Below are 14,154 nucleotides of genomic sequence, written 5' to 3'. Positions count from 1 at the left end.
GGTCATTTCAGGACCCCAAACCAGTGAGGTCCGCGATAAGGATATGGCATGCTGCTTATCCTCTAGATAAGAGTGTAGCAAGCTACTTAGCCTCTGTGATAAGAGTGTGGCACACTCCTTATCCTCCACGATAGTGGCGTGCCATCCTAGGACCATGAACCGTGCTCTGATACCAAGCTTGTCACGACTCGAGTCGAGACCCTGGCCACGACGAGTATCCCGAACTAAGAAGGCCCAAGAGACCCCTTAGCATTTAATCATAAGCATAACTCATATGGTATAATAGTGCGGAAGATAAACTGAAAACACAGTAGTCCCATAATCAAACTTAAAACTTCATAACATTGTATCAAAGGGGAAAACCCAAACCAACCTAAAACAATCTACAAAGCCTCTACTAAACTGAAAATAATAGTCTGTCTAAACCGGGTTAAGGCCCCCGGCCAGATCATAACACCACTGAAAACTAACACAATGCTTATGATGCCTTCCTAAGTAAAGGAGGCTCACCAATCTCTGAAGGTCTGAAATAATCTACTGGGTTGTAGGACCACAGGACTAGGTCTCAGGTTAGGACCACAGGACTAGGCCTCAAAACCTGAAATATTGGGAGGTCAATACTCGAAAGTACTGGTATGTAGAACAATCCAAAATAATGTATAATTCATTTAAAATAAATGATAGCATTTAGAAAACACTTTAGCATGATATAGTAAGAACACATAGGCCTAATTTAAAACCTTCAAAGTACATTCTCGTAGTCATGACTCGACTCTTTGTTTTACTTCTGATCTAGATGGTACACCCTACAATTCTGTAATTCCATGAGCTATATAAAATCCACCCTTGACTCTGCGGCCAAGCCCCCAACCCTAGTTTGCCGCAAGGGCTGGAGTCTCTGCTCTCTACTACGCCACAAGCCCATCGCGAGCGTACAATCCTCTATTTCAGAGCAAAATAAAACCCATATTGGCAAAACACTATTTTGGGCAATGAGTTATCTGAACTTGTGCCTTCTTCAGATTACTATCTAATTCTCTTTAATCCCTATTGTAGTCTCTTAAAATCATACTTCCGTTTGATAAACAGTTTTTTTCTTATTCTGCTTAGGGCACATCATAACAGGGTATCATCATACCCAGACTTGTAAGTCCTTTATTTCATACCACATAATATCCTCTTCTTATTTCAAAGCATGTTAATGACCACCCAAAAGATTTAAACATCACATGAGAGTTCATATTTCAAAAGCACATGAAAACTTATGCCAAAACACTCTCTTTTCAATACTTTAACATATGGTGGTCATCTCTTTCATCAATTACATGCATTTCTCTATTAGGAACATGAGCATTTATAAATCAAGGAAACAACCTCTCATTTAGACATAAATCAATAGAATTCATAAATGATAGCAAACCTTCAAACTCAAGCTTTTAATCATCCGTATAAGCAACTCACAATATTGTTAATAACAATGGATTTAATAACAAGAGATGGAATTCCGCAAATAACCTCTCAAACTAATAACACATGTACACATGAAAACATTTCAAATTTAGGAAACAACACCATAATTTCTACAAGATTTCATCATAAAATGGGATTTTCAATGCATGTTCCTCAATACTTTCAAAACCCATTTTGTATGCATAATTATATACCTTTAAAGCTTGTTTAAAACAACAAATTTACGCTTATGATATTTAGGATAGTCCTGCATACCTATTGATGAATAAAATTCGAGATATCTTGAATCTAAGCCTTAGAAGCATGAGTTTGTCGAAAGAAACCCTAACTTTTCTCTCTTGAGAGTAGAAAGGAGAATAAATGATGAAAAACTGACATAATAATGGGCAAATAGCATTTAAACCATGTTTTAAGTCATGGGTAGGGTTTTATGGTAAGTAAAAGACCAAAATACCCCAAAAAAACAAACAAAAAATACAGGATTTTCTCGGCTGACGACTAGGTTGACGAGCCGTCAACTTGGTGACGTTCCGTCACCTTAGTCATCAATTATAAATGGAATTTTATATTTTACGGTCAAGGGTGACGACTAAGGTTGACGGCTTGTCAACTTAGTCATCACCTGTGTCAACTTTGTCGTCACCTTTTGACAGTCAGACACTCAAAAGTAAAATGAGCATTTCTACTTTGATATCGGATTAAGGCGAAATTGACCGCGTTGGAAAGAATACTCGAGGACCTTTCATTTGATATATAGTAGGCCACCTAAATCACTATATGTCGGGAGTAATAGTCATTGGAAGTTGACCCAAGTTGAAACATTCACTAAAACTCAATCGGTAGAAACGTTCTCAACTCGTCTTTGAGTTAGGAGATTTTTTGTGACCTCAATTCATATTCAAGGGTATTCCAACATTATAGAATTAATCATCATACATATAATAACATGGAATCATTGGGTTCGGGACTATACGCGTGGCAACGACGATTTGAATTCTAGCCCGAAAATGTTGGGTGTTACAAAATAATTCTTCTACAAGCGGAATAGGCATTCCCTTAGGTATGCATGATGAAACTACAATACATAAAGAGCATACAAATGCAGTTAAATATATAGGATTCAGCATTATCCAACTAACAAACATCCTGAACATTATAGGACGTTAAAACATCATGAACAACAACTACTCTTCTTGACTTAGACTTAGTGTCTTTAAGGAACAAAGCAACAGGCTCGCAAAGAAGCCTACAAACATCATAAGATGGCAGGAGTTGAGCAAGGAATTCGCTCAATGCATTAGGATCAGGTCCAGGGGAGGCAAAATCAGATCATATTGGGAGATCATGGATGTGGATTTTGGCTATGAAGGATTTAATGATCTGGCTCAAACCCGAGCTTGAAGATTATGAATAGCTGTGCCAACATAGTAAACAGAAGGATCATATAATGAGGACATTATGCAGGCAAGTTGAAGAAGTTGATTGAGATGGCTCTAATTTGTCTGGAATGGAATCATGACTATGGGTGTGTTTGATATGAAGGAAAAAATCTTCCATCGATGATGTTTTTGTTGGAAAACAATTTGGTTTCTTACTTATTTTCTAGTATTGTTAAGCAAAAAAAATGTTATCTCAAGAGCAATTATATGTAATCTAACAAAAAGTTTTTGAGATGGAGATGGTAGGTTGTCATTTGTAAACCTGTATTACATATAATTGAGTCTGTCATTGGAATGTTTTTGAGATGGAGATGGTAGGTTGTCATTTGTAAACCTGTATTACATATAATTGAGTCTGTCATTGGATGGGTGGGAGGATACAATAAACATAGGTTGTCATTGGATGGGTGGGAGGATAAAATAAGTTTTTTGGTTTACATATGTAATCTGTCATTGGATGGGTGGGAGGATACAATAAACATACGTTGTCATTTGTAAACCTGTATTCCCTACTTCAATTGAGGAAGTCATTTCCTCATTTTTAAAGAATTTGTTTTCCTAGAGAAATATTTTCCAAAAATTTTGTCCAACCAAACATGAAAAAATAAGAAAACATTTTTCTAAAAAAAAGTTTTCCTCCATACCAAACACATCGTAGAGCTTCTTCGTTTTCTTGTTTTTTCAAGTTTTCAAGATCTCATCGCATTGTATTGTATCTATTTGATAGGTATAATTAAGTTTTCTTTTTTTCAAAGAAAAGTTTCATTGAAAGCCACTTTAGAAGGATGAGGATGAGGCATTACCCTATGTACAAGCTTCTTTTCTTTTTATTAGATTGCCTTAAGCCAGTCTTTCTTCAAAACAAAGTGGTTAACATGGTCAAAGAGTCAAACTGTCACTTTGCAAGTGCATAGCATGTGTTGTGTGGGTTAAGCACAAATCACAGGTTCGAATTCTGCTGCAAACAAAAATTCGATGATTTAAATGGAGAAGAATAAAAAGGTGTCGCAGAGAATGTCTTAATGATACTTCGTATCTCAATGTGTTTATCAATCAAATAGATGATTATTAATCTATACAACGGAAACAATTAATGGACTTGGAATGTCACTTATGAAGTTTGTTCTCTATTTTCATTAGAGAAGTTTTTTTTTCTCATTTAAGAAACTTGTTTTCTTAGATAAAATATTTTTTAGAACATTTGGCCAACCAAATTAAAGAAATATTTTTCTCCATGCCAAATACATCATAAATCTCGAATTCTTTTTAACCCACACGTGCTCAACAAATTTTACCCGGAGGATTATTTTTTTTTTACAAATTTGAGAAGATGGTAGCAAGAAAAATCATTTCTTTTGGGTTCGAAGTTTTGATGATTTACAAGTTCACAGATACACAATACAAACAGACTAACTCATTGAAAAATCACATGTAACGGAAGACAAGAGTGCTCGAATGAAGGAATGGATAATGGTTACAATCTAATAAACTCAATGAAATAGATCATGTGTTGAATTGAGGAGTTGGAGTTTGACTACAACACTGAAAGAAGCATGAGTTGAATTAAAGGAGTCTTACTTGAAGTAGAATGCAAGCAATGAGAGTTCTGATGAAACCAGGAGCTTGATTCGAAGAAGAACTCTTTGAAAAGTTGTGTTTAAATACAAGAAGTGTCATTCAAAGTACTCACGCACTTACAAGGCATCAGAGGCACTTTGGCAATTGACTTGGTAGGGAGCTACTAAATACTAAGGAACACATTGGTGAACTAGGTCCTAGTACTAAGTAGGATAAAGTGTCTTAGTCTTTATGTATTAGAAGTTGGTCACAGTGTTGTAATGATGATGAAATCTTAGTTTCAGAGAATTATATATGAGTTAGTTTTATTGTAAAGTTAGGAAATTCGAAGACTTGGAATCACACACCTTGATTGGAAGGCTTGTGAATTGAGCATATTTAGGAGTTAGAGTTTATAATTTCTAAGTTACAAGAGTTTTGTAATTCGTTGTTGTTGATGCTCAAGTTGTTATAGTGAAGTTTGGGTTAAAAAAGGTCTCTATTTTTTACACCTCTTGAGCCGGGTATGCTCCACTTGAAAATAATTGTCCTCTTATGCTTACTGTTTTACTACCTTGTGGGAACGCATTAAGTAATCTACTCCACTGATAGTCAACTCTGAAGTAAAAGTAAGTAAACCTCTAGGTCGTGTAGATTAACAATTGGTAAGTAGGTATATTGAAGTTACTCATTTGTCAACTGTGAGTTTTTTGCTATAACTGCTAAGCTTTCATTTTCTTTTTGATCATGTAATTGGTTTTACAAGCAACAAGTAAGTGTCGGCATCACTTTTAAATTTTTTTTCCATCTTTTTTCGCCTTTTCTCTAACTTTAGTCTTTATCATACTTTGGATCTTTAATTACTATCATTATCATGATCAAATTCTTGAATTTAACAGTGGTTGACTTGACGAAAATGAAGGTGCAAGCTAGAGATAGTTCATATGATTCAATGTTTTGGAAAATTGAAAATCTCTGATCACTTGAATGACTTGATAGGATATTTTTTATCAGAAAATAAGTGATGCTGATTATATCTTCACAAGGTTACTACTAAACCAAATATCGTATTTGTTATTCCAGTGAACCTGAAGCTTTCACCTTGATATCATGGATGTGGAACATTTAAAAGTGCTCTTGGTATTATAGTAGAGCTAAAATGTTATAATAGAGAGACGGGTCGTACATTACTTTTATATTAACAATTTCTTTCTCAGTCTAATATATGCATGTTCAACTATGGGCTTATCTGTTTCAATGTATTATGTAGTATTTGGCTATTTGCTGTACAAATAAAGTACTCTGATGGAAAACAACTGGATCCCTATCGAAATAGCCAGCTCATTCTTTGCAGTAACTTCATGTACTATTCTTGATAAGGTTCTATATCTTTCATATTTGATCTTACAACATCTATATATTTTCATTGTTGTGTTAAGTTTTTAAAGGTAAATAATTTTTTCCCATCTTCTTTTCAATAAGAGGCGGATCATAATTTTTTTCTACCTTCTTTTCAATTAGAGGCGGATCCAGGATTTAAGTTTGTGAATTTTCAATAAAATAAAAATGGTCGTATCAAGAAGATTCAAACTTGGGTATGGCAGGTGAGGCATTTCTTCAACCCCTTTTGAACCATTAGGCCAACTAACAACTTTGTTAATGGGTTCTTCACTTATCATTCTTATCCATTTAATAGATTTTTAATATAATTACAAGATATACGAAAATGTTTGGGGGTTCCTGGGAACCCGCACCCGCAATGCTAGATCCACCCTTGTTTTCAATTGAATATAGAATAACAACATTAACAACATACCCAATATATTCCCACCAAGTGAGACAATTGAATATTAAAATTACATTTTTTACTGTGTATAATTTGAAGTTGATTGTGCTAAAGAGACCATCTTCCAAGCTTTGTGAAGGGAGTTCTTAAGCCTTTAATAACTCTTTGTTATCATTTTCTTTAACTTATCCACTGTCTCACAGGCCTTATTTATTTCTTAGTCTTTGAGCTTATGTTTTTTTCCTACTACTCGGATATTGGAGGATGTGACATATATACAAAAGCACGAAATCTGTAAAGCGAGTTACCTCTGACTCATCATGAGTTGTACAAGCAAATTGGTATAAATCCTTCCCGTGGTGTGCTGCTCTGTCGTCCATCAGAGGCACTGTGAAAACTATGTTTGCAAAGGTTGTAGTACTCATACCACTTTGGCCTTCATAAAGGTAAGTAGTTCGGCCAGATATGCTTGAAGCCTTATTTTTATGCATCAATATACTTTAGATCACCAGTGTAAATGTTTGTATAATCTATCTTAGTAGCATGGTATCAATCAAAGTTTTCAGTTTAAAGTGTTTATATCTCATAAAAGGAATTTTGAATTAAACCTCTTTGCGTATGGCTTTCCAGTTTCATAGGTAGTAGTATTACTTGATAGGGGGAGAGAATAAGGCAATTAACTAATATACTATCTCCTTTTCTCCTTTGAAATTGTAGCACCTAACTGTGGTTTTATGAGGATTCATTAGATGGTCATCTAGCATAAGATATTGGTTGATTTATTTCTCGAAATTAAACATTACAAATTTAGAAACCACTCTAAGGATGATGCTTTATCTAATTTCTGAATTTAAAACGATCAAGAAACATAGAAACTAAATATGAATTTTAGTGTTCTGAGGGACATAGTCCTGCAACTGTAGGACACATGTATTCTTCACTTTTAATGAGTTATCTTCAGCAAACCTATTCAATATGCAACAAGTTAGACAAGTTCAAAGTAGATGATTAGGAGAAGAGCATGTTCAAAATTGGCATGTTTGCTTTTACCATCCTAAACTCGGTATATTCTTTATAATAATTTCTTTAGCATGACACAATATAGAGTTGTGTTTGGTGATGCATTTCTAAAATATTACTGCTCTCATTGACGAATAAAGACTGTAAAATAGTTAAGCAATTATGAAGTTACGGTGGTAGATAATCTATTTATAATAATATAGCAGGTTCTGAGGCATGTTTGAAAAAGTCAGATTACAGGTTTCTTTTAATTTATTCTTTAGCTAGGCTGGCAGGAAATTTTTGAAGCTATGTCAAATAACTTTTTACTCAAGTAATTTACTTATTTGAATCCAAAATATGATCAGATTTTGATGACTTGCAGGTAAAGAAGCATTCTGGAAACAACTTAATCTTACTTTCAAATCAAATGCCTAATAGTAACAAAGTAGTTTAACAATGTAATGTAGTATTATGAGAGAATTTTGTATTATTTTTGTGTTCTAGCAAAGTAGCTGTGACTCTTCCTCTCCCAAAGTAAATCCTTCCGAAAGTTCATATATTAAGTGCTTACTTTATAAAAATGTACATTCTAAATTTTTCTTGACATTAACACTGTGTCAATCCTTCACCAAGGATCTACCAGAAATAGTTGGGTAAATGTGTACATTATATCCTTTCAAAACTCCACTTGTGGGGTTATATTGGGCATGTTATCATTGTTCTTGTTATTGTATAGCTTGATGTTGATTGGTGTTTATCTGCATTTTGTGCTGATATCGAGGAGACTAGCAATCTAAGTAGGGACTATTGTGTGTATTACTTGAAACTAATGAAACATTATTTAAGGTGCCAAACAACCTCACAAAATCTATCAGGTTACACTTCAAACCTATCGTACAAAACTTGTTTGCCTAATATTCTTGATTGATCTTGAATTGAGAAGATTATTTCTTGTTGGCACAAAAAATACCAAGTAAATAGTTTTGATTCGTTACAGGTACCTGAAATACTTTGTAATATAAAGCTGTCTCAAAATACAACATGCACGGGCATGCCTATCTAGTGTAAAAATAAATCAGAACGAGAGGACAACCACGTATCAACAAAACAATTGAGATAAATCATGAGACATATCTTGATTTGGTTTCAGAAGTGGGTAGTGATGGAGGCAACGTACTAAGAGGCCATTAGAAACCAGAAAATATGGTAATACTAGATTATATGGTAATATTGTCATGGTAAAAGGTAGAATAGGAAAATTAGAAAATAGGTGAGGGTATGATAGGAAAATAAAACAACTTAAGGACGCAAACACACAGAATTCACCGTTACAAAAATTCAACCTTCTTCATCTTTACGTAACGACAGTATAACAATGGACTCAACAATACGATACCTTAAAATTTAGATAACAAACTAAACACACACATAGTATAACAATACAATAGACAACCAACAACATATCTGGTGTATTCCCACAAAGTGAGGTCTGGAGTAGGGGTGTGCATCGATCGGTTCGGTTTTATGTGTTATTGGTTCGGTTTATCGATTTTCGATTTTTAAATATGTAAAACCAATAACCAACCAATAAGATATTTTCTTATCGGTTTCGATCTATCGATTTTTTGTCCTTAACGGTTCAGTTTTCTGTTTAACCAATAAGAAAATACTTATAAATAGAAATAGTAACAACTAACATAAAAAAAACAAAATCTTAGTTACCGCCAAAATCCTACGCAATGCATTTTAGTTTACAAGAATCTTCAAACTTGAACTGAATGTTAGTTAGAAAAAAAATTAAATCCTAACTGTTGGAAGCTATAAATGTTTTAAGCTTTTCAATACGATAATGGCCGAGCTTTATATTGTGCATTTGTTGCACTGAATAGGTTAATACTTTGTGAATCACTGAATTGTGAATAAGTCCATCCGTTTGTCCGTCCGTCCATGTAGAGAGAGAGTTGGATGGATGGATAGAGATTTATATATATAACATAAATAGAGATAAAATAATAACTTAGTGTATCCTTATTGGGTTATCGGTTTAAGCTAAAATCAAAATCGAACCGTTCACCCAATAAAATTTTTTATAAAACCAATAAAAAATTGTTAACCCAATAACCCAATACTAATAACCCAATAACATTTTTATCGATTCGGTTTATCGGTCGGTTCGATTTTTGCACACCCCTAGTCTGGAGAGGGTAGAGTGTATACAGTCAGTACATCTACCTAAGATATGAGGTAGAGAAATTATTTCCGATAGACCCCCAATCAAGACAAAAATAATCTAGAAAAAAATGTAATAGAAGAACAAGAAATAATAGTAGTAACAAAACAACATATAGTAACAGGAAACATATTACCACACAATAATACTACAACCAATCTACTAGAAATAACAATCACCAAAACACCAAGAAAAAAAAATTACAACTGTAGCACTATGACTACTAGCACGAACAACAAAAGAGCGATTAGTGTGGATGTACTCCTTCCTACTAACTCTTACCCCTAATTCGCGTACGGACCTTCTTCTCTAGGGTCATGTCATTGGTAAGTTGTAACTGTGTCAATTGTCATGCATTGTCTATACAACCGGTAAAAAATAACACAATACATTAAAATCTAGATATCAAACTAAACAAATACATTGTATAACAATACAGTATACAACCAACAACAATATATCTAATGTATTTCTACAGAGTGGAGTCTGCACAGGGTAGATCATACACTATCCGTACCTCTACCTCCCCTACTCAACAAAAGAATAGTCTAGAAAAGAGGCATAATAGAAGAACAAGAAACAATAGGTAGTAATAAATAACACATAGTAACAGGAAACAAGATTACCACAAAATAATACTACAATCGATCTACCCGAGGCAACAAGTATCACCAAAACACCAAGAACAAAAAACTATAGATGTAGTACTGCGACTACTAGTACGGACAACAAGAGTGCTACTAGCATGGACGCACTCCTTTCTACTAACCTTCTATCCTGATTTGTTTCCTTCACATCTTCCTATCTAAGTTTATGTCATCGGTAAGATGTTACTACTCCATGTCCTGTCTATATAACCTATTATTAGTTGCTTTAGGACTGCAGTATTTATTTATTTTATTTCCTATATTTCTTTTTTAAGTTATTAGGAGGTAGTTAGCATGGTTAGCACCATGACTTTATAGTAGGGCCATTATCTATTTTAGTTTTTTTTAAGAACACTTTATGTAACTTTTTTTTAAAGAATGAATATCTCTCTCGGCACAAGTTTCTTTCACTCAGTGATCTTTTTTCATTCTCCTGCTTCTTTTCTGTAGTAATCTAGACATTGTTTGCATAGTGTTATGTGTGATTTGTCTATTTAAAACTAACATTTGGTATCAAAGCTTTCATCTTAAGGGATCTGTGATTAAGTTGGAGAAGTTATGGATGCAGAAACCAGTTTCTGATCAATCGCTCCGCCGGTATTTGATGGAGATAACTATCAGGTCTGGGCAGTACAAATAGAGAAGTACTTGGATAGTTTAGATCTATGTGAAGCTGTGGAAAAGGATTACGATGTTTCAACCCTACTGAATAATCCCACCATGGCTCAGATTAAAGTACACAAGGAAAAGAAGACAAGGAAATCGAAGGCCAAGGCATATCTATTTGTTGTTGTAGCGTCAACAGTTTTCACATGAATAATATCGCTGAAAACTGCTAAAGAAGTATGGGATTATCTTAAGGAAGAGTATGCTGGAGATGAGAGAATAAAAGGTATGCAAGTTTTAAACTTAATTAGGGAATTTGAATTGGCAAAAATGAAGGATTCTGAAACAGTGAAGGAGTATTCAGATAGACTTCTTAACATTGCAAATAAAGTGAGGCTACTTGGCTCTATACTTGCCGACTCAAGAATTGTTGAGAAGATTCTGGTAACAGTTCCTAAAAGGTATGAAGCAACAATTACGACCTTAGAAAATACTAAGGATTTGTCAAAAATTAGTTTGACGGAGTTGCTCAATTCCCTGAAAGCTCAAGAGCAAAGAAGACTCATGAGACATGATGTTACAATAGAAGAGGCTCTTGTCAGTAAGCACCAGGTTGACAAATTTTCGAAGAAGAAAAAGAATCAAGCGTTGAGTGAAGGAGAAACATCAACCAACAATAAAGGTAAGGGGGGAAGTGCGAAAAAAAACTTCCCCCTTACCATCACTGTGGAAGAAAAGGCCATCCACCATTCAAGTGTTGGAGGAGACCTGATGCTAAATGTAAGAAATGCAATCAACTTGGACATGAGGTAGTGATTTGCAAAGGTAAAGCCCCGCAGCAGGAAGAAAATGCTTAAGTTGTTGATTAAGAAGAGGAGGATCTTCTTTTTGTTGCAACATGTTTCTCAAGTAAGATCTCAACAGATTCTTGGTTAATTGATAGTGAGTGCACTAATCACATGACTCATGACAAGAGCCTATTCAAGGAGTTGAAGCCCACTAAAATTTTCAAGGTTAGGATAGAAAATGGGGACCATCTTCATGTTAAAGGAATTAGAACCATAGCTATCAAGACTGATACGGGCATAAAGAAAATTGTTGAAGTTCTTTATGTTCCTGAGATTGATCAAAACTTGCTAAGTGTAGGACATCTGATGGAAAAAGGATTTAGACTTTTCTTTGAAAATGATCACTGCCAAATCAGTGACACTGCTGAAAATGAAATTTTCAGGGTGAAGATGAGAGGAAGGAGTTCTTCCTTTAGTCCAACAGAGAAGGAGCAACTTGCTTATTCCATGAAGGTAGATGTAACGAAAATTTGGCACAAGAGACTTGGTCACTGTCATCTACAAGCATTATTGTTACTGAAGAAGGAGGATATGACAAGAGGACTACCAACTCTTGTCGATCACTTACCAAGTTGTCAAGCTTGTCAATTTGGTAAGCAGAATAGAAAATCATTTCCTAAAGCATTATAGCACGCTTCTTAAAGGTTGCAATTGATTCACACAGATGTTGCAAGACCTCAAAGAACACCGTCCTTTAATGATAGTTTTTACTATGTTATATTTATTGATGATTATACAAGATTCTGCTGGACTTTTTTCATGAAATACAAATCAGAGGTGGCTGGAATATTTTGGAAGTTCAAGAAGATAGTGAAAAATCAAAGTGGTTGCAGAATCCAATCCCTGCGTTCTGATAATGGAAAAGAGTACACTTCTGAAGAATTTAACAAATTCTATGAGGAAGAGGGTATTTCTCATCAGCTTACTACTCCATACACTTTGTAACAAAATGGAGTTAGTGAAAGGAGGAACAGGTATATAATGGAGATGACATGGTGCACATTGCATAAAAAAGAGTTGCCAAAAAATTTTTGGGCCGAGGCAGCTAATACAACAGTATTTCTCCAAAATTGGCTTCCTACTAAAGCGTTGGAGAGTAAAACTCCATTTGAGGCTTGGAATGAATTCAAACCATCTCTAAGCTTTATTAAAGTATTTGGTTGTGTTTGTTTCTTTCATATGCCGCAGGGTAAAAGAGACAAACTTGATAAAAGAGCCGTCCCGAGAATTTTTGTGGGTTATAGCTCATCCTCCAAAGCCTACAAAGTTTATGATCCTCAAACAGGGAAAATGATTATTAGTCGGGATGTGCACTTCAATGAGGAAGAAAAATGGGATTAGGATCAACTTTCAGTCAAAGCTTCGGAGGAGCAGACATTTGATCAATGAAAAAATGAGTTAATAGATGATCCTCCAATTAGAGGTACAAGATTACTTTCTGACATCTACCAATAAAGTAATGTGGCAGTTTGTGAGCCTGCAGTGCACAAAGAAGCACTTCAAGATGAAAAATAGAGAAACACTATAGAGCAGGAGATGCTAATGATCAAGAAAAACAACATAAGGGAGTTAGTTGACAGACCGAAAATTAGAAAGGTCATTGGAGTAAAATGGGTATTTAGAACCAAGCTTAATTCTGACGGTTCTATCAATAAATACAAGGCTAGGCTTCTCATCAAGGGATATGCCCAATTATTCGGTGTTGATTACTCGGATACCTTTGCTCCAGTAGCCCGACTAAATACCATCAAAATATTGCTAGCAATAGCAGCATAAAAGGGTTGGAAAGTGTTCCAACTAGATGTCAAATCTGCTTTTCTAAATGCTGTATTGCAGGAAGAAATCTATGTAGAGCAGCCCGAGGGTTTCATTGAGCAAGGAAAAGAAGAAAAAGTCTGTCTGCTTAGAAAGACTCTTTATGGCTTAAAACAAGCCCCAAGAGCTTGGTATAGCAGGATTGATGATCACTTGTTGAGTTTGGGGTTTGTTCGAAGTTTTTCTGAAGTTACTCTTTATGTCAAACATAAGGGAACTGATCTGCTCATTATTTCCCTTTATGTTGATGATCTCTTGGTGACAGGAAACAATGTGCGACTGGTTGAAGATTTTAAGAAGAAATGATGCAAGTCTTTGAGATGACAGACCTAGGACTAATGACATACTTTTTGGGGATAGAAATCAAGCAAGGTTACGATGAAATCTTTATCTGCCAAAAGAAGTATGCTAGGGAGATACTGAAGAAATTCCATATGGAAAATTGCAAGGCAACAAGCACACCGATGAATCCAAAGGAGTAGTTGAGCAAAGAGGATGGAACTGATAGAGTTGATGAAGGAAACTTTAGAAGCTTGATTGGATGCTTGATGTATCTCACTGCTACACGACCCGATATTCTATTTGATGTAAGTCTTTTGTCTAGGTTTATGCATTGTGCTACTAAAATGCATTTGCAAGCAGCAAAAAAAATTATAAGATACATCAAAGGTACTGTCGAGTATGGGGTTAAATTCAAAAAGAGTGAGAATTTCAAGTTGTATGGATTCTCAGATAGTGATTTGGCCGGATCCAC

General features: G+C 34.9%; 1 protein-coding gene and 1 long non-coding RNA gene across 2 annotated transcripts; both read left to right on the top strand.

The window, feature by feature from the left end:
* Window positions 1-3,381: 3,381 nt before the first annotated feature.
* Window positions 3,382-7,987, top strand: LOC107872360. Its single transcript, XR_001674795.2, has 2 exons — window positions 3,382-6,698; window positions 7,637-7,987. It is a non-coding gene; the product is annotated as an uncharacterized LOC107872360 (long non-coding RNA).
* A 3,080-nt stretch (window positions 7,988-11,067) lies between these two features.
* LOC107871681 lies at window positions 11,068-11,550 on the top strand. Its single transcript, XM_016718588.1, has one exon. It carries the CDS (start codon window positions 11,068-11,070, stop codon window positions 11,548-11,550), a length of 483 nt encoding a protein of 160 aa, XP_016574074.1.
* Window positions 11,551-14,154: the final 2,604 nt, after the last annotated feature.

Source organism: Capsicum annuum, chromosome 5 (assembly GCF_002878395.1).
Source record: "Capsicum annuum cultivar UCD-10X-F1 chromosome 5, UCD10Xv1.1, whole genome shotgun sequence".
NCBI lineage: Eukaryota > Viridiplantae > Streptophyta > Magnoliopsida > Solanales > Solanaceae > Capsicum > Capsicum annuum.
Note: the sequence above shows the minus strand (reverse complement) of the source record. Positions and strands in the feature narration are given on the sequence as shown.